We start from the raw sequence: 24,901 nt of genomic DNA, 5'->3' as shown, positions 1-24,901 counted from the left end.
AAATGGGACATGGTGCAAAAAAAAAAACAGTCCAGCAAAATCTGCCTTACAAAAACCGTATGGCTTTCTTTTCCTTCTGCGCCCTGCCGTGTGCCGTACAGCTGTTTACCACCACATATGGGGTGTTTTTGTAAACTACAGAATCGGGGCCAAAAATATTGAGTCTGGCTGTTAACCCTTGCTTTGTAACTGAAAAAAATGTTAAAATGGAAAATCTGCCAAAAAAGTGAAATTTTGAAATTATATCTCTATTTTACATGAATTCTAAAGGGTTAACAAAGTTTGTATAATCAGTTTTGAATACCTTGAGGGGTGTAGTTTCTATAATGGGGTCATTTTGGGGTGGTTTCTATTATATAAGCCTCACAAAGTGACTTTAGACCTGAACTGGTCCCTAAAAATTTAGTTTTTGAAAATTTCTGAAAAATTTCAAGATTTGCTTCCAAACTTCTAAGCCTTGTAACATTCCCAAAATGATGCAAACATGAAGTAGACATATGGGGGAATGTAACATAATAACTATGTTTGGAGGTATTACTATGTATTATAGAAGTAGAGAAATTGAAAAAGAAAATTCACCTTTTTGGTGAAATTTGTATTTTTTTTTTATAAGATAATTATAAACTGGATCCTGTGTTTTGCTTGCTTAGTATGTTAGATTCGGATAACTTGTCACCAAATGTTACAATTGGAATCAACAGAATTTTATATCGGGCACGCAAAACCCTAGCTGCTAAATGGATACAGCCGCTTCCCCCATGCATATCGAAATTCATTACCAGAATGAATACAGTCATAAGATTGGAAAGAGGAGTATACGTGAAGCGTAATTGTATGACGAAATTTGATACCTTTTTTGGGGCCCCTTGATTGACAGATCTGGATTTTGTAGTACATGGATAACTTTTGCAAAAGGCTAACCCGGGAGGGGAGAGATTTGGCTGATTGTGTTTATTTAGGGTCCATTCACACGTCCTGTTTTTTTTTCATCCTCGAAAACGGTCTGTTTTTTGCTGATCCGTTGTTCCTGAAAATGTTTCCGTATGTCATCCGTTTTTTGCGGATCCGCAAAAAACGGGAACATGTATACATTTCAATAATAAAATAAAGTTGTTTTGGATTTCTTTGAAAAAAAATTGAAAAAAATAAATAAAAATAAAAAATTGTTATGTGTTTCCAGGAACGGAATCCGCAAAAAACGGATGACATACGGAATGACATCCGAATGTCATCCGTTTTTTGCGGATCCATTGACTTTGTATTGTACCAGGATCCGATTTTTCAGGACAAGAATAGGACATGTTTTATATTTAATCGGACATGCGGAACGGAACAACGGAAACGGACAGCACACATTGTGCTGTCCGATTTTTTTCCAGGACCCATTGAAAATGAATGGGTCCAGATCTGGTCCTGATCTGTTCCTGAAAAAAACGGAACAGATCAGGAAAGAAAAAACGACCGTGTGAATGGACCCTTAAGCTTAGTGTTCTGAAGCTTTATAGTGCATAGGTGATGTCATGGTCTGTTACTAAAACAAATAAGTCTTACACTTGTTTATGCTTATCTACTCACAACAAAGTCTCACAGTGGGTGGGTTGGGGGGAGGGGAGTTTGGTTGTTGGGATCTTTATGTTAGGGATTCTGTTTATTGACTATCCTGTTTTGTACAATGAGTATTTTTGCACTATGTTGAACATAATATGACACAAGAATTTAGTAAAATGATAGTTTTATTTTTGCAAAATAATAAAAATGTATCTGATTTAAAAATAAAAAATAAAAAATTGAAGCTCGATCCTAATCTTACTGATAAGAATGTGGCTTAAATAACGGGTTATGACCTCTTAGTTTAGAGATGAGGGTTATTAGGCTACCTTCACTCTCGTGTTTTGGGCGGATCTTTCATGGACCTGCAAAAACTGATCCGTTAAACTAATACAACCGCATGCATCCATCATGAACGGATCCATTTGTATTATCTGTAACATATCCAAGACAGTTTAGTTAGAAGGATCCGTTTTCTATTGTGTTGGAGAAAACAGATCTGTCCCCATTGACTTACATTGTTTAGAAGGATCCGTTTTCTATTGTGTTGGAGAAAACAGATCTGTCCCCATTGACTTACATTGTTTAGAAGGATCCGTTTTCTATTGTGTTGGAGAAAACAGATCTGTCCCCATTGACTTACTTTGTGTGCCAGGACCAATCAGTTTGGCTCAGTTTCGTACATTGGACAGCAAAACGCTGCAGGCAGCATTTTGGTGTCCACCTCCAGAGTGGAATGGAGACTGATCGTAGGCAAATTGATGCATTCTGAGCAGATCCTTTTCTATTCAGAATGCATTAGGGCAAAACTGATCCGTTTGGACCGCTTGTGAGAGCCCATGACTGATCTCGCCAACGGAAAGCCAAAATGCCAGTGTGAAAGTAGCCTTAAATGAAGTTAAAGTACTTGTCACACAGTTAGAAAAACGGTTAACCCTTTCTGACTCAACAGCTCAGTATTTTTAATAAAAGCCAATTGAAAATATGATTTTTAGCCAAAAATAAGTTAATTGCAATCATAAAAAAATGAAAAATTAAAATTGGACTACAAAGGTGTACATAGCCTTTAAGGATAACATCATAGTTTCTTCAAATGCAACATGGCACCTGAACACCATTCCAGTGAAATCTGCTCTCCCAAAAACCATTTGAGCAGTTTCCTTCCTGAACACTTGTGTGACTATACAGCAGTTCACGATCATATAAGGAGAGTTTCTGAAAACTGTAGAATCAAGGTAATCAATATTGAGGTTTGTTTTAATGTGGAACGTCTTAAAAATGTTTACATTTCACTTCCGGTTTGCTTTAATTCCTGTGGAACACCTAAAGGGTTCATAAAGTTTCTAAACTATGGAGACCTTTGTGCTTTAAAACAGCAATAAACCCAAATTTTACTGTAATGGAACACAACAAAATTGAACTTGTTTGTTTATTGGTATTTGCTTTGCTTCACATGCACTCAGAAATGCTCTTCCATGAGTTTCACTCGTTGTCATCTCTCCTCAGGCAGCGTGGTCGTTCCTGTTATATACATGCACCAGCATAGCTTTGCTGACCCGCCCCCACATCCTGTTACATAGCACAGTTTTCCTTTACACCAGTTTTCATAAATCTCCCTCACAGAGTGGGAGTTTATGTATATGCAGTGGCCCGATGGGGGAGAGGGGGAGCTTCCTCCTCCAGGTCCCTAAGGCCTGCGGCATGGAAGGGTTTAAACGTCTGAGTCGTTGTATGGCTACCGCTCTGGTATCCTGAACTGGCAGGTGTGCTGTCTTTCTCCCACCCCTATTCAGGAAGGCAGAGTGTCGGCTGTAACATACAGCTGACACTCTGCTTTAAACAGCCATGTAACCCCTGCCATAACATGGTCCTTAAGGACCACTGTATTGGAGGGGATAACCATCTGGCCGCTGCTCTGCCGTGGCAGTGGCCCGATGCTTGAAGGGGGGGGGGGGGGGTGTCTTTAGAGATGAACTGATCTTCAGCGCCACTCGTCATTAAAGATCGAAGTGTTTCTTTTCCAAGGTAATACAGCAATCTGGTTGAATAACATAAGAAACCTTAAACATACCTCGGTTTTAAATAATTTTGTGTATCTTCTTCCACATCTCGTCCCTGTTTCACCAGGAGTGACCTATCGGTACTCTATAAAAATATAAATGTAATAAACCTTTTTTCATAGTTTCGTACTAAAATTATCCCCACTTATTTCAGGAATGCACCATATAAAGAGTAATCAAGAAGATAATTTTTCAATTTTTATTGTAGTGTTGTAGACAAATATTAATAGTGGTAATCAGCTCACATCATAGTTTGTGTAAGGAAAAAGGTAAGTCCATCTTCCCTCAGCCGCAGCCAGAGAACGACCGAAATGCTACCATCTTGATTGAAATCCTGAGCAACTCCTCCCGCCCTGCTCAGTGTGTCCGTCCTTTATTGACTAAACAAAAGGTGTAAAAGGGCCGGCCCAAGACAAGGATACAGGAAGTGATGACATACAGAAAACATAGCCAGCTAACAAACACATGTATACAATACCACTGGAGATAACTTTATCCAGCCTTGCTCAGTGATCAATGCCAGATAGTTACTATGATCCACATGCATGTTTATTTACAGGACAGCGTCATTATCTATAGCGGCTGATCATGCGCACTAGAGACAACAAGCGCACGTTCCCTTACAGGACATACACAGGAAGATATCCACTCCAATGGTTTACCCTGACACTGAGAGACATGATGACAATACACAATATATTAAATACACATCCTAAAGTAAAATGTCCATATAATAAAATTTCCACAACAGTAGAAATAACCATTATATGTAACTGCAAGTAACCCCATTCCACCCATTTAGGACCAATAAGTATAAATTAATAATATATAGAAATATATAGCAGCAATGCATCCTTTATTCATTCTCTCCAGAATTTAAAACACTCGGGTTCAGCTTAAAAATTCCAAAAGCTGGACTAGAGGCTTGGATACAGGAGCGGCTGTAGATGTAATAATGTTCTAGGACTTGCAAAAGCATTTGATACTGTCTGTCAGATACGTTTAATTTAGTTTGTATCTGATCACATCATAAACCTAAAGGCATAGAACCTTTGGATATGTGGAAAGATTAATATACATGTATTTAGTCTTGAGAGGAGACGTCATTGACCCTAATGGAGACGGGGGCGGAGCTCTAGTGCAGTGCGCAGAGAGGCAGCCGGACTAAAGTCGGACATGCAGTACTTTTAGTCCGGCCTCTCGCCGTGCTGCTTTGGAGCTCCGCCGCCAGTGCTCCAGACAAAAAAAAAATAAAATACCTAGTAGCCATTGGCTCCTGAACTGAAAAATTTAGGAGCCAAATCGAAACCGAATAAAAAATTTTGTATCGTGACAACGCTACGCCGATCAGATCAGCGTAGGGTTGTTTTGGTACCAAAATTTTGATTTGATTTGATTTCAACACCAAAAAAAAGCCGCGTGCATTTCACATTTTATGAAACGTTTGGTCCATAATGGAACAGTCCTATCCTATTTTTGGGGTGACAAGGTGACTAAAAAATGGCAAATGCTCACCACATAGGGGAGATTTTTTAATAATGTAATAGTTTGGACAGCGCTATTTAATGTTTGTTTATTTATTGTTTATTTTATATGTAAAATTGGGAAAGGGGGGATTTAAACTTAATATTTTAGGGTACTTTCACACTAGCTTTTTTTCTTTTCCGGCATAGAGTTCCGTCCTAGGGGCTCTATACCAGAAAAGAACTGATCAGGCATATCCCCATGCATTCTGAATGGAGAGCAATCCGTTCAGGATGTCTTCAGTTCAGTCATTTTGACTGATCAGGCAAAAGATAAAACCGTAGCATGCTACGGATTTATCTCAGGCGGAAAAAAAAAAAAGAAGATTTGCCTTATTTTTCCCCATAGGAATGTATTAGTGCCAGATCCGGCATTCAAAATACCGGAATGCACCCGCACTAAATCCAGACCCATTCACTTCTATGGGGCTGTGCACATGAGCGGTGATTTTCACGCATCACTTGTGCGTTACGTGAAAATCGCAGCATGCTCTATGTTGTGCGTTTTTCAACGCAAGCCCCATAGAAGTTAATGGGGCTGCGTGAAAATCGCAAGCATCCGCAAGCAAGTGCGGATGCGTTGCGATTTTCACGCATGGTTGCTAGGATGAAAGTCTATTCACTGTATTATTTTCCCTTATAACATGGTTATAAGGGAAAATAATAGCATTCAGAATACAGAATGCTTAGTAGAAGGTCAATATAATAAACATTGGTGGTGCAGTGCTCTCCCCCAACACCCCAGTATAACAAACATTGGTGGCGCAGTGGGCAGTGCCAATGAGGGTTAAAAAATTAATTAACTCACCTCCTCCAATTGATCGTCTCCTGTTCTGTTCTTTCTTCAGGACCTGTCAAAGAACCTGTGGTGACATCACTGTAATCATCACATGATCCATATGGTAATGGACCATGTGATGAGCTCACAGTGACGTCACCACAGGTCCTGAAGAAAGAACAGGAGACCGGCAGCTACACGATCAATTGGAGGAGGTGAGTTAATTTTATTTTTTTAACCCTCATTGGCACTTCCCACTGTGCCACCAACGTTTCTTATACTGGGGGGTGGGGGCGCACTGTGAAACCAACGTTTCTTATACTGGGGGCGAACTGTGCAACCAATGTTTCTTATACTGGGGGGTTGGGGCGCCCTGTGCCACCAACGTTTCTTATACTGGGGGGAGGGGGCGCACTGCGCCACCAATGAAGATAACTGACCTGTTAATACAAATACAGGAGGTGGGTGCCGGAATCAAATAGATGGCACCCGACCTCTATTGCAGCAGGAACGCTCAATGAATGTCACTATAACCTGAAGGGTTAACTCAACTGCCGCTGATCGCAGCTCCCCGTCATAGGTCGGGTGCCGGCTATTTGATTCCGGCACCCGCCTCCTGTATTTGTATTAACAGGTCAGTTATCTTCATTGGTGGCGCATTGGAGACTCCTCCACTGCGCTGCAGAGAACTATCAGCTCCTGTGCCCCGCCGCTGTATTCAACTACAGAGCTGCAGCGGCGGGTATAGTCGCTAAAGTCTTGTCGCCATTTGTAAATTCTAAGTCGCATTGGTGACCATTTTCGTCGCCATCTGGAGCCCTGTCCGCCCGCCCCTTCCCCCATTATGGTCAATGGGGACGGAGCGCAGTCCGGTGGCACGGCGAAATAGCGCCTGTTGGATCCGTCCTGCTGCTAGTGTGAAAGTAGCCTTACTCAGGAGGCTATTGCAGTAGGAACGCTCAATGAATTTTTAGATTTCAATAACCTTAATGCTCATTAAAATGTGTAGAATCCTTTTCTGCTTAGTTCACATTCTCATCCATCCTTTGGTTGAACTATGCAATGTGGCAGTAGTGCTGATGGTAATACAGATGGGAAAAAAATATTTTAGACCCGTAGCACGAGAATTGCAGACAGAATTCTGATACAGAGCTAATCAAAGGCAAATTGATCTGTTAATGTCCATATTTAACGCATGATTTGGTTCTTAGGCCTTCATTTTTTTTTTTTCCATGCAGCACCTTTCATAATATTTGCAAAAGTTGTATTTTTTTTTTTGTTGCTGTTAATTAAAAAAATATAATTTAGTATTTTATATTTTTTTCAGCGCCACAGTATGCTCAAAGAACAAGATATGAATCTTGCCATGATGGTGACATCACGAGAAGTTTTCAATACCCTTTCTCAGTTGGTCCCATGTGTTGGTTGTCGGAGAAGTGTAGAGCGTCTATTCACACAGCTTGTTGAATCTGGAAATCCTGCATTGGATCCATTGTCAGTTGGTGCGAAGGGCATTCTTACTCTTTCACACAGTTGCATGGCTGATGCAGCGAAGCTGTACACCTTGTTTTATGTTTGTGGGTAAGTTGCTTTAAGTTGTTTAGTTTAGAAAACCTATGTAAAGTATACCCATTAAGGTAGAATTCTGAGTTAGAGGTCCTTTCATCTGGCAAAAAATTGTGAACGAAGTGTCATGGTCTGTACAGTACAGCGGCGTCCGGGGATCTCGCTGCACTTGCTATTATCCCTGGGCGCCGCTCCGTTCTCCCGCTATGCCCTCCAGTATGTTCGGTCACTTGGTCATAGTAGGAGGAGACTGCCCTTGTTCTCCTGGGCGTCGTCTTCTCCCAGGCTGTAGCGCTGGCCAGTCTCAGCACAGAGCTCACAGCTGCGACTGGCCAGCTCTGTGCTGCGACTGGCCAGCGCTACAGCCCGGGAGAACAAGGGCAGTTTCCTCCTACTATGACCAAGTCCCCTAAGTCTCCACCTACTATAACCAAGTGACCAAACATACCAGAGGGCATAGCAGGAGAATGGAGTGGCGCCCAGGTATAATAGTAAATTCAGTGAGAACCCTGGGCGCCGCTGTACAGATCATGACACTTGGTTCACAATTTTTTGCCAGATGAAAGGTCCTCTTTAAGAGTGGTTTCTTTTGTTTAGGATCATCTGTAAACCATAATAGGGTGTGGGTAGAAAGCCTTGTGCTCTAGAGGAACCCCTGCATTACTCAGACAAACCATTGACCTGTGCAGTGTTTAATTTTCACTGCCAAGTTGCCTAACAGATTTAAAAGCTGGTCACTGGGGGACAAATAATTGACAAAAAAAACTTCTTTATGGGATTGCCTAAAGCAGGCAACCCTTTTAAATGACCTATTATTCTTAAAGGGATTGTTCTGAACTAGAGAAATTGTCTGCTGTTTTCTTAAAACCGTGCCAAACAGTTCCTATGGACAGGTGTGGTACTGCTTCTGGAAATAAGCAACCATTTTTTTTTCTTCTAATTTTATTAGTAAATTGTATGACATAAAAATGGGTCTCCTTTTTTTTTTTTTTTTTTTATAATATAAGCCCAAGTCTACCCATTCTAGACTGGGAACATTATTTATATAAACCGTATGAGGCAGTTTCTTAATCTACAATGAGCTACCTTACGGTGGGTTCAGACCTGAGCGTTCGCGATGGAGCGCTCTGTATGCGCGATTGTACGGGCATTTGCAATCGCACATACAGAGACAAGCGAACGTCCATTGTCGCACGTTCCCGGGAACATGCGACAAGACGCCCCAAAGAAGCTCATGTACTTTTTGGGGCGTCAGGCGTTTTACAGCGTGATCGTACACGCTGTAAAACGCTCAGTTGAGAACCATTCTCATAGGGAATCATTGGTTCTTGCCTGTTGAGCGTTTTACAGCGCGTAGGAACACGCTGTAAAACGCTCAGGTGTGAACCCAGCCTTAGACCGGGCTGTTTCCTTTTCATGATGGCCTGGTCTAAGCACTGCACAGATTCCGTGTGCAGCAGAAAATGCAGCTCTGCTCTCACAGGAGAGCTGACCTCCTGCTCTAACAGTTAGCACCCCGCCACTGCAATTTCGGGTGCCAATGTGTGTATAGGCTGGCTGGGAACTGGTGTAGTCACCAAGCCTGCCTTGAGTGGTCAATGTCACTATAGCGCTAACATTAAAATGCAATACACTGTAGGGATAGTGCATTTTATTTTAGAAGCAATCAAAAGATTGCCTTTTATAATCCCTTCAGTGGCTAAAAAGGTAAAAAAAAAATTCCAATTAAACACTTTTTTTTCCCATTTTTAAAAATACAGTTTTCAATAAAAAAAAAAAATGTGCTAAAATAAAATCGCCACATATTTGGTATCGCTGCTGTCGAGCCACACCTCGCAACCCTGTCTGACATCACTGTCACTGTACGTCGGGATCACACAGTACTGTCACTTGTTAACAAGACGTTACATTATGTCAGCTTTGGCACAGTTTTAAACAGACACCTCTTGTCCACACAGGCAGGAGGAGTAGGAGAGGGAGGCCCATGCAACCTCCGGTGTGGCACAACACTTGCTCAGTTCCTCGTTAGAAATACAGTGGGATGCGAAAGTCTGGGCAAACTTGCTAATCGTCATGATTTTCCTGTATAAATCGTTGGTTGTTACAATAAAAAATATCAGTTAAATATATCATATAGGAGACACACACAGTGATATTTGAGAAGTGAAATGAAGTTTATTGGATTTACAGAAAGTGTGCTATAATTGATTAAACAAAATTAGGCAGGTGCATAAATTTGGGCACTGTTGTCATTTTATTGATTCCAAAACCTTTAGAACTAATTATTGGAACTCAAATTGGCTTGGTAAGCTCAGTGACCCCTGACCTACATACACAGGTGAATCCAATTATGAGAGAGTATTTAAGGGGGTCAATTGTAAGTTTCCCTCCTCTTTTTTTTTAATTTTCTCTGAAGAGTAGCAACATGGGGGGGTCTCAAAACAACTCTCAAATGACCTGAAGACAAAGATTGTTCATAGGGGTGCACCGAAATTTCGGCGGCCGAAAATATCGGCCGAGAATGCACCTAGTCTGTTTCTGCCGATATTTTTACATATCGGCCGGAAATAGCGGGGAGGGACTGGGGGGAGGAGCTGGGGGCCGGTGCGTTCACTGTGCTCCGGCCCCCAGCTCCAGTAGTTATAAAATGTTGTACAATTAGTAAGCATTCTATTCATTTGGCCCCCCTCTGCAGCATTACATTTAATACAGCCACATCCTACTCACAGGGCTGTGCTGGCCGGCCGGGCAGACGAGCGGCAGCGTCACGACTGACGTCACATGCCTGCGCCGCCTCCTTCATTCAGAAAGTAGGCCGGGCACATGACGTCAGTTGTGACGCTGCCGCTCCTCTGCCCGGCCGGCCAGCATTAAGATGACAGCCCTGTGAGTATGATGTGGCTGTATTGAATGTAATACTGCAGAGGGGGCCTCATGAATAGAATGCTTATTAATTGTACAACATTTTATAACTACTGGAGCTGGGGGCTGGAGCACAGTGAACGCACCGGCCCCCAGCTCCTCCTCCCAGTCCCTCCCCGCTATTTTCTATTAATAGTACAATATGGGGGGGGGGGGGGGAACTGTGGATGGCACTGTTATGGGGTGGGTGGGGGTCTGTGGATGGCACTGTTATGGGGTGGGTGGGGGTCTGTGGATGGCACTGTTATGAGGTGGGGGGGGTCTGTGGATGGCACTGTTATGAGGTGGGGGTGTCTGTGGATGGCACTGTTATGGGGTGGGGGGTCTTTTAAAAGTATTTGGGCAAAAAGGCAGTTTCATGTGAACTGAGTATGCTGCCATATAGAGCGGCGCCTGGGGATCTCGCTGCACTTACTATTATCCCCGGGCGCCGCTCCGTTCTCACGTTATCCCCGGGCGCCGCTCCGTTCTCCCGTTATAGGCTCCGGTACCTTTGCTCCTTAAGTTATAGTAGGCGGGTCTTCCCTTGCCCTGTGGGCGTCTCCTTCTCCTAGGCTGCAGCGCTGGCCAATCGCAGCGCACAGCTCACTGCCTGGGAGAGAAAAAAACTAATTTCGTTTAAACAATTATAGCACACTTTCTGTAAATCCAATTAACTTAATTTCACTTCTCAAATATCACTGTGTGTGTCTCCTATATGATATATTTAACTGATATATTGAACTGACATTTTTTTTTTTTTTTTTATCTTAACCAACGATTTATACAGGAAAATCATGACTATTAACAAGGTTGCCCAAACTTTCGCATTCCACTGTATATAAGAAAACCGTCCAGGTAGCATGTAACATTATAGCGAGACATGGATGTAGGGATTTGTGGATCGAGACAAAAGAACAGAGCAAGGTTAAATTATATATTTATTTCCCTTTAAAGGGGTTTTACAATCGCATACAATGGGGGCGTATTGCTAGGATATGCCCCAATTGTCTGATAGCTGCGTGTCCCACCTCTGGGACCCGAACCTACAACGAGAACGGAGCAGGGAAATGAATGGAGGGAGCGCTGCACATTTCATTTCAATAGGGCCGCCAAAAATAGCAGAGCACTGGCTTGGCTATTTTCATCTACCTCATATAAATACATGGGAGCAGGAGCTGCGCGTGTGTTGTGCACTCCCATTCAATTGTATGGGAGAAGCGCTTGGTGTTTGACGGACCCCGGGAAACCCTAGGTACTCCAACCACAGATCTCCCCGCTCCGTTCTCCTTGTAAGTGATGGTCCCAGAGGTGGGACACACACCTATAAGACAATGGGGGCATATCCTAGTGATATGCCCCCGTTGTATGTGATGGGAATACCCCTTGAAAGGCACACTAGACACAACACTATATATACACACAATGGGCAATATGCAAATACAGGTGATGGTACAATCAGAATTAACATATCATTCAGTTACCGAATATGATGTAGTCATAGGTGCTGTATAGGGTTGTCACGTTACCAAAATTATTATTAAATATTGATACCATAAAAGAGTATTGATACTCTATACTATTCGCTATTGGCGAATTGCTCTTTTGTTACGGCGCTGACCACTTTTAGAGATTTATTCAGGCGTGGTGGTACGTAATAACATATTTTTTATTTTATATATTTTTAATTGGGAAAGTGGGCAGTTTAAATATTTTTGGCAGTTTTTGTCTTAACCGCCGTAAAAAGGATGGTCGCCCCTCGACAGGAGTGCCGATCCGTGGTGTTTAACTCTTTATATGCCGCGGGCAAGCGCTGACTTGTGAAGGCCCCAAGCCTGCATTGAGTAGTATTGCGTGTGCCCCTCTGGCGCAGTCTGCTGGTCAATGTCAGTATAGCACTGACATTAAAATGCAATGCACTATAGCAGGGATCAGCAACCTCTAGCACTCAAACTGTTGTGAAACTAAAACTCCCAGCATGCTCCACTCACTTCTATGGGAGTTCTGGGAATGTGCATGCTGGGAGTTGCAGTTTCACCACACCTGGAGTACTGAAGGTTGCTGACCTATAGGTATAATGCATTGCATTTAAAAATTAATCTGAATATTGTCTTATAGTCTTATTATAGGACTAAGTGGTTAAAAAAAGTTAAACAAATACACGTTTATTAAAAAATTACATAAAAAAAATATAAATCTCCCCATGCTACATAAATATCATGTAAATTATCCCCTATGGTGAACGCCGTTTTTTATTCGTACCGACCCAGAGAATAAAGATATTATTTATACTGAAAAACTAATGCCTTAAAATTTATAATGTAAAAATGCAGTGGCAGTATTGCTGTTTTACCCATATCCCTCTCAGAAAGAGTTAATGAAGGCTAATCAGAAAGTTGTGTACCCAAAATGTCGCCATTAAAAACGACAACTCTTCCTAGAAAAAAAAAGCCCTCGTACAACTATATAGACTTAAAAATAAAAAGCTCTTGGAAGGCAAAGATAAAACTGCAGAAAAATGCTTGGCAAGTCCCAAAACAGGCTGGTCACTACAGGGTTAAGAGAGTGTATACTCGAAAAATTTGAATGTTGTGCAAAGTTCATTTATTTCAGTAATGCAACTTAAAAGGTGAAGCTAACATATGAGAGAGACTCATTACATTCAAAGCAAGATATTTCAAGCCTTTATCATTTGGATGATTATGGCTTACAGCTTATGAAACCCCAAAGTCACAATTTTGAGGTACCCTTTGCTCAATTAGCTGACTAGAGTGTGACACTTTGAGCCTAGACTATTGAACCTTTTCACAAAATTCGAATTTTAAGCTGTATTTAATGCAATTCCTTTTAATTTGCATTGCTGAAATAAATGCACTTTTGTAAGATATTCAAATTTTTCTAGTTTCCCCTGTATTAGTTGTGCTCATAAGTTTACATACCCTTGAAGAATTTGATTTCTTAACCATTGTTTAGAGAATATGAATGATAACGCAAAAACTTTTCTTTCACTCATAGTTAGTGGTTGGCTGAAGCCATTTACTGTATTGTCAAACAACCGTGTTTACTCTTTTTAACCCCTTCCCGACACATGACTTACTAAGTCATGAAAGTCTGTGACTTTCCGCATCTTGACGTAATAGTACGCCATGGATAACGCTGGTCACCGCACCGAATTGTGCGGTGACCTGAGTAAGCGGACTGCACTAATAGGTAGTCAGCCATCTTAGCTAAGGGAGTCAAGTAGTTTTTCCGCCCCTTGTAGCCCCGATCGCTGCGATTGTGGGGGGACAAGACCAGCCCATCGCACTGCCGGCAATGTATGGAGCTGCAGGGGGGCTCTGCTAGAGATGGGAGGGGGCTGTTGACATCATGTCAACAGCCCATGTCTCCTCCTAGGTCAGAGAGGGGACACCAGACACAGGTGTCCCTTCCCAGCGCTGCGATTGTCTGATTGTTGTAAAGCGCTGCCATAGGCTGGAGCATTGCTCCAGCCAATCTGTGGTGCTGCTGGTGGCTGGGAAGGAGGTGATGGGGCTGATTGCATCAGCCCATGTCACTCCTGAGGTCAGGGAGGGGGACATCAGACACTGATGTCCCCTCCCAGCGCTGCGATTTGGCTGGAACAACGCTCCAGCCAATGGCAGGCTATGCAGCAGAAAGAACCGTTAGTGCCTCTCTGCAGGCAGCCAATATAGCTTGGTGACTGCTTACAGAGAGGACCTGTGCCCTTCTGTGCTGTTCGATGTCGGCTGGGACTTACAGCTGTAGTGATCTTTGACTCATCTGCAGCTGTTTCAGATCCCCATTCCCTGTCCCTGTCCCCTTCCCTCTTAACCCCCCTCTCCGTCCTTTTTTGTGTGTTTGGCTTTTTTTTTTTTTTTTTTTAAAAGGTGGGGGGACGACTTCTGCACCACTTTTTATTTGTGCCTGGCAAGTGCTAGATATGTCAATTTTAGTTAGTAGTATTTTTGAACCCATAGTCGTCTGCGTGCGTGGGTCCTGCACCTGCTGAGCGCCGGTCAGTACTGTCAATTACTGACTGCATCTGCTCAGGTTTAGTGGCTTTCTCCTTTCTTTCTCTTTTTCTTTATCATAAATTTTATTTTAATTAATTCATTACAAGCCCCCTCACGTGTTAAATCACTACATATACCCCCTGGACACTTTTTTTTTCACTTTACATATACCAATAAAAATATCCAATTCATCCCAGAGAATGTACTCCACTGAAGAGGCATATGCCATCCTTGCCTCTGAAACGGAGTCTGCAAGTGAGGGAGTAGAGGATGCCACATTCCTCTACTCTACGCATTCATAGTCATCCGGTGATGAGGGACCCTCAAGGAGATGCCCCAGGAGAGATGAAGTAGCGCACCCCCCCCAGTGATCCCCCTATGGTCCACACCGCCTGAGGATTATGAGCCCCAAATTCCAGAGTTTGTGGGAAACCCTGGAATCCAGATTGACTGACTGTACGGGCTTCACAGAAATAGATTATTTTATTTTTTCAAAATCTATTTCTCTGACAATCTCAAACTTGATCGTGACCCAAACTAATTTCTACGCCCTGGAGTTTTTCCTCAAAACCCGGCATCCTCATATGCTAGACCCCTAGTTTGGACCCCTGTAAATGCAGCAGACATTATGAAGTTTTGGGTGCTGTTGCTACATATGGACCTGGTTTAAAAAAAAAAAAAAAAAAAAACTGAAATGAGACAATATTTCAGTTCAGATATCTTGTACCACTCTCCAATTTACAATATGGCCATGTCCCGCTCAAGATTTGAATCCATTTTGAAATTCATACATTATAATGATAATGCACTATTCAAAATAAGACCCCTCCTGGAGCACCCCAACCCAAAATTTACAGAGGTGTTCACCTCAGAAAAAGAAATTAGCATAGACGAGTCCCTTGTACATTTTAAAGGAAGGGTTAAATTTCACCAGTACCTGCCCAGCAAGCGGGCACGGTACGGAATAAAAATGTACAAGCTGTGTGAAAGTACCTCCGGGTACACCTACAGGTTCCGGGTTTGAGGGGAAAGATTCCCGGATACAACCCCCTGAATGCCCCCCCGTCCTAGGAGTTACTGGCAAGATTATGTGGGACTTGCTTCACCTGCTGGATAATGGTTATCACCTCTGTGTAGATAACTATTACACCAGTATCCCCCTATTTATTTCTCTAAAAGCCCAAGGTACTGTGGCTTGCGGCACAGTGAAAAAAAAATCTGAGTGCTCCCTAGATCCCTGGTAGGGAAACTACTCTGAAAAGGTGACAGTAAGGCTCTCCGCCATGAGAACATGCTGGTGGGTTACTACAAGGACAAGAGGGATGTCCTTGTACTAACAATCATTCACACAAACGGCAGTTCTCCTGCCCAAGTGCGAGGTACCACTACCCCTGTCAACAAGCCTGACTGCATCCTTGATTACAAGAGACACATGGGAGGGGGTTGATCTGTCCGATCAAGTTCTGAAGCCCTACAGTGCCATGCGTAAAACTAAGGTTTGGTACAAAAAGCTTGCTGTATACGTTGTACAGATGGCAATGTACAATGCGTACATTTTACATCAAACTGCAGGCCACACAGGAACTTTCCTTCAGTTCCAAGAGGCGGTAATCAAGGCCCTAATTTTCCAAACCAAATTGATCGTGACACAAACTAATCGTCGCATAATCTTTTCTGTGAGACACCTGTTTGGTAAAAAGTTCCCTTTCCACCACTTAAAATGTTCGTACAGGGGTGCCCTTTCCGAAATGGTCACTTATTGGGGTTTTTGATTTCTGGGGACCTCTGGAACTTTTTTTATTTTTTTATTTCTGGGGACCTATGGCCTGAATAGGCTAAAATCCATGTGTACCTATTCAGGCCTGCAAAAACTATATTTTGCACTTTGCCTGTAGAGGCCTGCTGTGTGCCAATACAGCAGACTATGAGCACATATGGGGTTTTCGCAAAATGGGGAGAAAATGGGGAACGTATTCTGGGATGCATTTTCTCCTTTACCCCCTTGTGAAAGTGAAAAATTGGGGTCTACTTGTAATTTTTCATTTTTACAAATGTGTGCTTTGAAATCCTCTCTGGTATTTCTGCCTTCTGTGAGACACCTGTTTGCTAAAAAATACCCTTTTCACCACTTAAAATGTTTGTACGGGGGTGATCTTTCTGAAATCGGGTCCCTTCTTAGGATTTTATTTCTAGGGACCTCAGGAATTTTCTTTAATGTGACATAACGTGACAAAATCCATGTCTGCCGAATTAAGGTCAGCAAGATCCGTATTTAGCTTTTTGTATCTAGAGCCCTGCCTGTGTCCATATGTCATTTTATAAACACATATTGGGTGTTGGCATATTCGGGGAGGAAATGGGGAACAAAATGTGGGGTGCATTTTGTCCTGTTACCTCTTGTGAAAGTAAAAAAAAGTAAACTGTTTCTTAAAATTTTTCTTTTCTTTTTTTTCACAGCCAAGCGTTTCTTAATTCTGTGACACGCTTGATGGGTCTAAGTACTCACTACACACCTTGAAATATTCCTTGAGGGGTGTAGTTTCCAGAATGGGGTGACTTTTTCGGTGTTTTCACTGTAGGGCCACCTCAGAGTGTCTTAACATGTGACATAGCTCCCAATTACCATTCCAGCTAAATCAGCTCTCCAAAAGCCATATGATGCTTCTTCCACTATTAATCCTGCTGTGCGCCCATACATCAGTTTTTGAGCACACATGGGGTGTTTCTGTAAACCTCAGATTCAGGGTAATAGATTTTGAGTTTAGTTTGGCTGTTAACCCTTGATTTGTTACTGGAACAAATGGATTAAAATGAAAAATCTTCCAAAAAGTGAAATTCTGAAATTTCATCTCCATTTGCCATTAAAGGGTTTCTACCACTTGAATATCACATATTTGGTGTTCAGACACTAGCGATTCGCTAGTGTCTGTTCTTGCCTACAAGCTAATTATCACATTAATCCGGGCTGCCGATACCTCAAAAAAAGCACTTATATCTTTATGCAAATGAGCCTCTAGGTGCTATGCAGGCGTTTTTCTAAGCACCTAGAGGCTCCGTCTACCTTGCATTTTGCCGCCCTGCGCCTCGCTCCAGCACGCCCATCTCTCACTGTAATCGATCCTCCCCCTGCTTCAGCCTTCCGAAATCCCGCGCCTGCGCCGTCCGTCGCGGCATTCGGAGGCATTCGGCGCAGGCGCAGTCAATGTCTGACCGCTCCCTGCTCAGACATTTCAACTGCGCCTGCGCCGATGACGTCACAGAGCTCCGTGGGACAGACGAAGCCCAGCAGCAAGCGGTCAGACATTGACTGCGCCTGCGCCGAATGCCTCCGAATGCCGCGACGGACGGCGCAGGCGCGGGATTTCGGAAGGCTGAAGCAGGGGGAGGATCGATTACAGTGAGAGATGGGCGTGCTGGAGCGAGGCGCAGGGCGGCAAAATGCAAGGTAGACGGAGCCTCTAGGTGCTTAGAAAAACGCCTGCATAGCACCTAGAGGCTCATTTGCATAAAGATATAAGTGCTTTTTTTGAGGTATCGGCAGCCCGGATTAATGTGATAATTAGCTTGTAGGCAAGAACAGACACTAGCGAATCGCTAGTGTCTGAACACCAAATATGTGATATTCAAGTGGTAGAAACCCTTTAACTCTTGTGGAACACCTAAAGGGTTAACAAAGTTTGTAAAATTAGTTTTGAATACCTTGAGGGGTGTAGTTTCTAAAATGGGGTTATTTATGGGTGGTTTCTAATATGTAAGCCCTAGAAAGTGACTTCATAACTGAACTGGTCCTGAAAAATTTGGGGTTTGGAAATATTGTTAAAAATGTTAAGATTTGCTGCTAAACTTCTAAGCCTTCTAATGTCCCAAAAAAATAAAATGTCATTTTCAAAATGATCCAAACATGAGCAGACATATGCGGAATATAAGGTAATTGCAATTTTTGGAGGTATTACTATCTATTATAAAAAAAAAAAATCCAAATTTTTGGTACGTTTTTTATTTTATTTTTTAAATATTTTTTATTACTCCCATTTCACCAGTGTCATAAAGTACAATATGTGGTAATAACTTTAGAATGCTTTTACTTATACAGGCCATTCTGAGATAATTTTATTTATAAATAGCAAATTTTTCAAAATTTTTGGTGAATTTGGATCTTTCAATTTCTCTACTTTTATAATGGATAGTAACTCCAAAAATAGTTATTGTACATTCCCCATATGTCTACCTCATGTTTGGACCATTTTGGGGACATTAGAACGCTTAAACGTTTAGAAGAAAATCTTAATTTTTTCTGAAAATGTACAGAACCCACTTTTTAAGAACAAGTTCAGGTCTGAAATCCCTTTTGTGAGGCTTGCTTAATAGAAAACACCCAAAAAATGACCCCATTTTACAAACCACACCCCTCAAGGTATTCAAAACTGATTTTTACAAGCGTTGTTAACCTTTTATGTATTACACAAGAATTTATGGAAAATGGAGATGAAATTTCAGAATTTTTATATGTATTGGCAGATTTTCTATTTTAATACATTTTGGTTTTTTCCCCGCTAACAAAGCAAGGGTTAACAGCCGAACAAAACTAAATATTGATTGTCCTGAATCTGTAGTTTACAGAAACGCCCCATATGTGGTTCTAAACTGCTGTATAGACACACGGCAGGGCGCAGAAGGAAAGGAACACCATATGGTTTTTGGAAGGCAGATTTCACTGGGATAATTTTAAGCCTCCATGTCACATTTGAAGAGCCCCTGATGCACCCCTAGAATATAAACTCCCCAAAAATGACCCCATTTTGGAAACTACGGGATAAGGTGGCAGTTTTGTTGGTACTCTTTTAGGGTACATATGATTTTTTTTTTGGTTGCTCTAAATATATATTTATATATAATTTTTTTTATAATTTTTTTTCAGTATGAGATAACTGGTACTATTTTTATGGTTTATATGACTTTGATCGCTTGGTATTACCCTTTTTGTGATGTAGGGTGACCAAAAATGGCTTTTGACACTTGTAATTATTATTATTATTTTTTTTTTATGTAGTTCACCTGAGGGGTTGGGTCATGTGATATTTTTATAGAGTCGGTCGATACGGAAGCGGCTATAGCGAATGTCTATTTTTATTTTATTTATGAATATATATATTTTTTTTTTATATAAATCTGCACATCAAGGGTGCTGGCTCATACAGCACCGATGCCGGCTCATACAGCTATCAGTGACTGCCGGGACCCTGCTGATGATTGGGTGTGTGCAGCTCCTGCACCCGCCTGATCAGCATGCTGTAATAGTACTGCGCTCGGTGGCAAGTCATGTCCTGCTGCACCGTACTATTTCGGGGCTGGTCAGGAAGGGGTTAAATCGTAATCGCAACACAAACTACCCATATGACCCTGATCAAAAGTTTACATACTCTGGTGATTTGGCCTGATAACATGCACACAACCTGACACAAAAGGGTTACAATGGCTATTAAAGGTAACCATCTTCATCTGTGATTTGTTTGCTTAGTGTGTTTGTGTGTGTGTAAAGTTTAAGGAGTTTCTTGACTCCTGACAGACCCTTGCATCTTTTTCATCCAGTGCTGCACTGATGTTTGGATTTTAAGTCATTGGGAAAGCAAAAGAATTGTCAAAGGATCTGCGGGAAAAGGTAATTGAACTCTAAAATAGGGATATAAGAAAATGTCAAAGGACTTGATATTGCCAATCGGCAGTGTTCAGACTCTAATTAAGAAGTGGAAAAGTAGTGGTTCTGCTTAAACAAAACCATGGTTGGGTATACCAACTAAACTTTCAGCCACAACTACCAGAAAAATGTTTGGGATGCAAGGAAAAACCCACAAATAACTTTAGGTGAAACACAGGACTCTCTGAAAGAATGTGTTGTGGCTTTTTCAAGATGCACAATAATGAGGCACTTGAAGAAAGATGGGCTGCATGGTTGAGTTGCAAGAAGAAATCCATTACTATGCAAATGCCACAAAGTATCCCTCTTACAATATGCAAAACAGCACAGAGACTCGCCTCAAACCTTCTGGCACAACGTCATTTAGAGTGATGAGACTAAAATTTAACTGTTTGGACATAACCATAAATGATACATTTGAAGAGGAGTCAACAAGGCCTATGATTACAGGTACACCATTCCTACTGTGAAATATAGTGGTGGATCGCTGATGTTTTGGGGATATGTGAGCTACAAAGGCACAGGAAATTTGGTCATAATTGATGGCAATATGAGTGCAGTAATGTATCAACAAATAGTGGAGGAAAATGTGCACTTATCCCGGAAGCTACCCATGGGACGTACTTTGACATTCCAACATGACAATGGTCCAAAACACAACGCCAAGTTGACTTGTCATTGGCTACAGCAAAATTAAAGTTAAAGTTTTTGGAGTGGCCATCTCAGTCTCCAGACTTCTATCAGTGAGCCATTCTGGGGAGACCTCAAAAGTGCAGTTCATGCAAGACAACCCAAGAATTTTGGGGAACTGGAAACTTTTTTTTTCCAGGAAGAATGGGCAGCTTTACCATCTGAGATGATAAAGAGCCTCATCCACAACTACCAAAATACATAGTATTAAGAACTGCGTCTGCAAGGGTATGTAAACTTATGAGCACTACCGTGTATGTGTGTGAAAGATAGATATATATATATATATATATATATATATATATATATATATATATATATATATATATATATATATATATATATATAATTGCGGCACTGGAAAAACACAAGGAGGGTGCTAGGTCCAGGGATGTAGCAGCTTACCCCGTCTTGATAAAGATGAAAAACGGACAGCACTCCAAGTAAAAGATAATGGTGTTTATTCACCCATGTGGATGGCGACGTTTCAGCTCATACAAGAGCCTTTTTGAAGCAATGAACACAGTGCAAACGTGGGGTATATATAGTCCAACCCCTGTTACATCACAGTATAATCAATTAGCAAACATATACAATAGAGAGTGCAAATAGTGCATATATAGAAAACAGGCTGTATATATAATAGTGTCATATACGTCAGTATCAAAATACATCACTGGTGTGTACAAAATACATTGTAAAGTGAATCAAATATGGCATAAAAGTATATTCATCAATTAGTGCAAACCAGGTGCAGAAATAGTGGGAGGAGCGAGAAGACATGATGCTGCCAAAGGGAGGGGGGAGCGACGACCTACCCGGTGCCATTATCCGTGCCACACATGTCAAATACCGCCACGTCCGGCGTTCAGATGGAGACAGTGCGCAGGCACCAAGTCGCATGAAGATCATGATGTGGCTTTCTCTGATGACATAGCCGGAGCATGCGCGCAAGTGTGGAGGAGCTTCGTCGGGCATCTTGAAAGTGGTACAGATACTTCCATATGTAAAACAGCACAGACACTAGATCACATCCGCGATGCGATATAGTGTATTATCCTCACATATGACAGCGAGAGTATGCGCAAAGCGAAAGAACAAGAAAAACACACATCATGATCTTCATGCGACTTGGCGCCTGCGCACTGTCTCCATCTGAACGCCGGACGTGGCGGTATTTGACATGTGCGGCACGGATAATGGCACCGGGTATGTCGTCGCTCCCCCCTCCCTTTTGGCAGCATCATGTCTCTTCTCACTCCTCCCACTATTTCTGCACCTGGTTTGCACTAATTTATGAATATACTTTTATGCCATATTTGATTCACTTTACAATGTATTTTGTACACACCAGTGATGTATTTTGATACTGACGTATATGACACTAATATTAATATATATAAATATATATATATATATATATATATATATATATATACATATAGCCTGATTTTCTATATATATGCACTATTTGCACTCTCTATTGTATATGTTTGCTAATTGATTATACTGTGATGTAACAGGGGTTGGACTATATATACCCCCACTTTTGCACTGTGTTCATTGCTTGAAAAAGGCTCTTGTATGAGCTGAAACGTTGCCATCCACATGGGTGAATAAACGCCATTATCTTTTACTTGGAGTGTGTGTATGTATATATATATATATATATATATATATATATATATATATATATATATATATATATATATATATATATGTATATGTGTGTGTGTGTGTGTGTGTATATCTATTTATATACACACACACACACCACCTACCCCCCCCCTCCCCCCTCCTTTTAATGTGATTTTATAAACTGTGCAACTCAATTGAAAAACAAACTGAAATCTTGTAGGTAGAGGGAAACAAATATAAAAATAAAATGGAGATAGTCAGGTCCATAAATATTAGGACATCAACGCAATTCTAAAAATTTTGGCTCTGATGTCCCACAACGATGGTTTTCAAATGCAACAAACAAGATGTGCTTTAACTGGAGACTGTCAGCTTTAATTTGAGGGTATTTACATCCAAATCAGGTGAACGGTGTAGGAATTACAACAGTTTGCATATGTGCCTCCCACTTGTAAGGGACCAAAAGTAATGGGACAGTTGGCTGTTATCATCTGTTCTATGGCCTGTTGTGTTATTCCATCATTATCCCAATTACAATGAGCAGATAAAAAGTCCAGAGTTCATTTCGAGTGTGCTATTTGCATTTGGAATCTGTTGCTGTCAACTCTCAAGATGAGATCCAAAGAGTTGTCACTATCAGTGAAGCAAGCAATCATTAGGCTGAAAAACAAAACAAACCCATCAGAGAGAGCCAAAACATTAGGGGTCGCTTAAACAACTGTTTGGAACATTCTTAACCGCCTCACGCAGGATCGCGTTCCGGAGGCGGCTATCCCAGACACAGTCACGCATATATGCGCCATCTCGCGAGACTTCCTGTGAACGTGTGCGTTCACGGGATCGGAAGGTAAGAGAGTGGATCTACAGCCTGCCAGCGGCGATCGTTCGCTGGCAGGCTGTAGATTTTTTTTATATTTTTTTAACCCCTAACAGGTATATTAGACGCTGTTTTGATAACTGCGTCTAGTATACCTGCTACCTGTCCTCTGGTGGTCCCTTTTGCTTGGATCGACCACCAGAGGACACAGGTAGCTCTGTAAAGTAGCACCAAACACCACTACATTACACTACACCCCCTGTCACACATTAACCCCTGATCACCCCCCTGTCATTGATCACCCCACTGTAAGGCTCCATTCAGATGTCCGTACGTGTTTTTTCGGATCCACGCATCCATGGATCGGATCCGCAAAACACATACGGACGTCTGAATGGAGCCTTACAGGGGGGTGATCACCCCATATACACTCCCTGATCACCCCCTGTCATTGATCACCCCCCTGTAAGGCTCCATTCAGACGTCCGTATGTGTTTTACGGATCCATGCATCCATGGATCGGATCCGCAAAACACATACGGACGTCTGAATGGAGCCTTACAGGGGGGTGATCATCCCATATACACTACCTGATCACCCCCTGTCATTGATCAGCCCCCTGTAAGGCTCCATTCAGACGTCCGTATGTGTTTTACGGATCCATGCATCCATGGATCGGATCCGCAAAACACATACGGACGTCTGAATGGAGCCTTACAGGGGGGTGATCACCCCATATACACTCCCGGATCACCCCCCTGTCATTGATCACCCCCCTGTAAGGCTCCATTCAGACGTCCGTATGTGTTTTGCGGATCCGATCCGTGTTTTTGTAAGAGAAAAAATAAAAATAAAAAAAAGTCTCATATTCCACTAACTTGTCAAAAAATAAAATCTCACATGTACTCACCATACCCCTCACGGAATCCAAATGCGTAAAAATACATATTGAGTCCATGAAAGATTGAAATTTTTGTCCCAAGTTAGCGGAAACTTTGTGGAAAAAAAAAAAAATCAATTTCCGCTAACTTGTGCCCCAAAAAAATATTTCTATGAACTGTCCATGCCCCTCACGGAATACCTTGGGGTGTCTTCTTTCCAAAATGGGGTCGCATGTGGGGTATTTATACTGCCCTGGCATTTTAGGGGCCCGAAAGCGTGAGAAGTAGTCTGGGATCCAAATGTCTAAAAATGCCCTCCTAAAAGGAATTTGGGCCCCTTTGCACTTCTAGGCTGCAAAAAAGTGTCACACGTGTGGCATCGCCGTACTCAGGAGAAGTTGGGCAATGTGTTTTGGGGTGTCATTTTACATGCTGGGTGAGATAAATATCTTGGTCAAAAGCCAACTTTGTATAAAAAAAAATGGGAAAAGTTGTCTTTTGCCGAGATATTTCTCTCACCCAGCATGGGTATATGTAAAATGACACCCCAAAACACATTCCCCAACTTCTCCTGAGAACGGCGATGCCACATGTGACACTTTTTTGCAGCCTAGGTGGGCAAAGGGGCCCACATTCCAAAGAGCACCTTTCGGATTTCACAGGCCATTTTTTTACAGATTTTGATTTCAAACTACTTTGCACGCATTTGGGCCCCTAAAATGCCCGGGCAGTATAACTACCCCACAAGTGACCCCATTTTGGGAAGAAGACACCCCAAGGTATTCCGT

The 24,901-nt window shown here is 42.0% G+C and overlaps 1 protein-coding gene across 2 annotated transcripts in view; it reads left to right on the top strand.

Annotated features, from left to right (window-relative positions):
* GGNBP2 (gametogenetin binding protein 2) overlaps positions 1-24,901 on the top strand; it is a 333,171-nt gene that overhangs the window by 60,002 nt on the left and 248,268 nt on the right. For both annotated transcript variants that reach the window (XM_044288263.1, XM_044288262.1), the window contains exon 3: positions 7,237-7,490. In XM_044288263.1, the coding sequence (XP_044144198.1) occupies positions 7,237-7,490 (254 nt within the window). The remainder of the gene's footprint in view (positions 1-7,236; positions 7,491-24,901) is intronic.

This window comes from Bufo gargarizans, chromosome 3 (genome assembly GCF_014858855.1).
Source record: "Bufo gargarizans isolate SCDJY-AF-19 chromosome 3, ASM1485885v1, whole genome shotgun sequence".
Lineage (NCBI taxonomy): Eukaryota > Metazoa > Chordata > Amphibia > Anura > Bufonidae > Bufo > Bufo gargarizans.
This window is presented reverse-complemented; position numbering and strand designations above follow the sequence as displayed.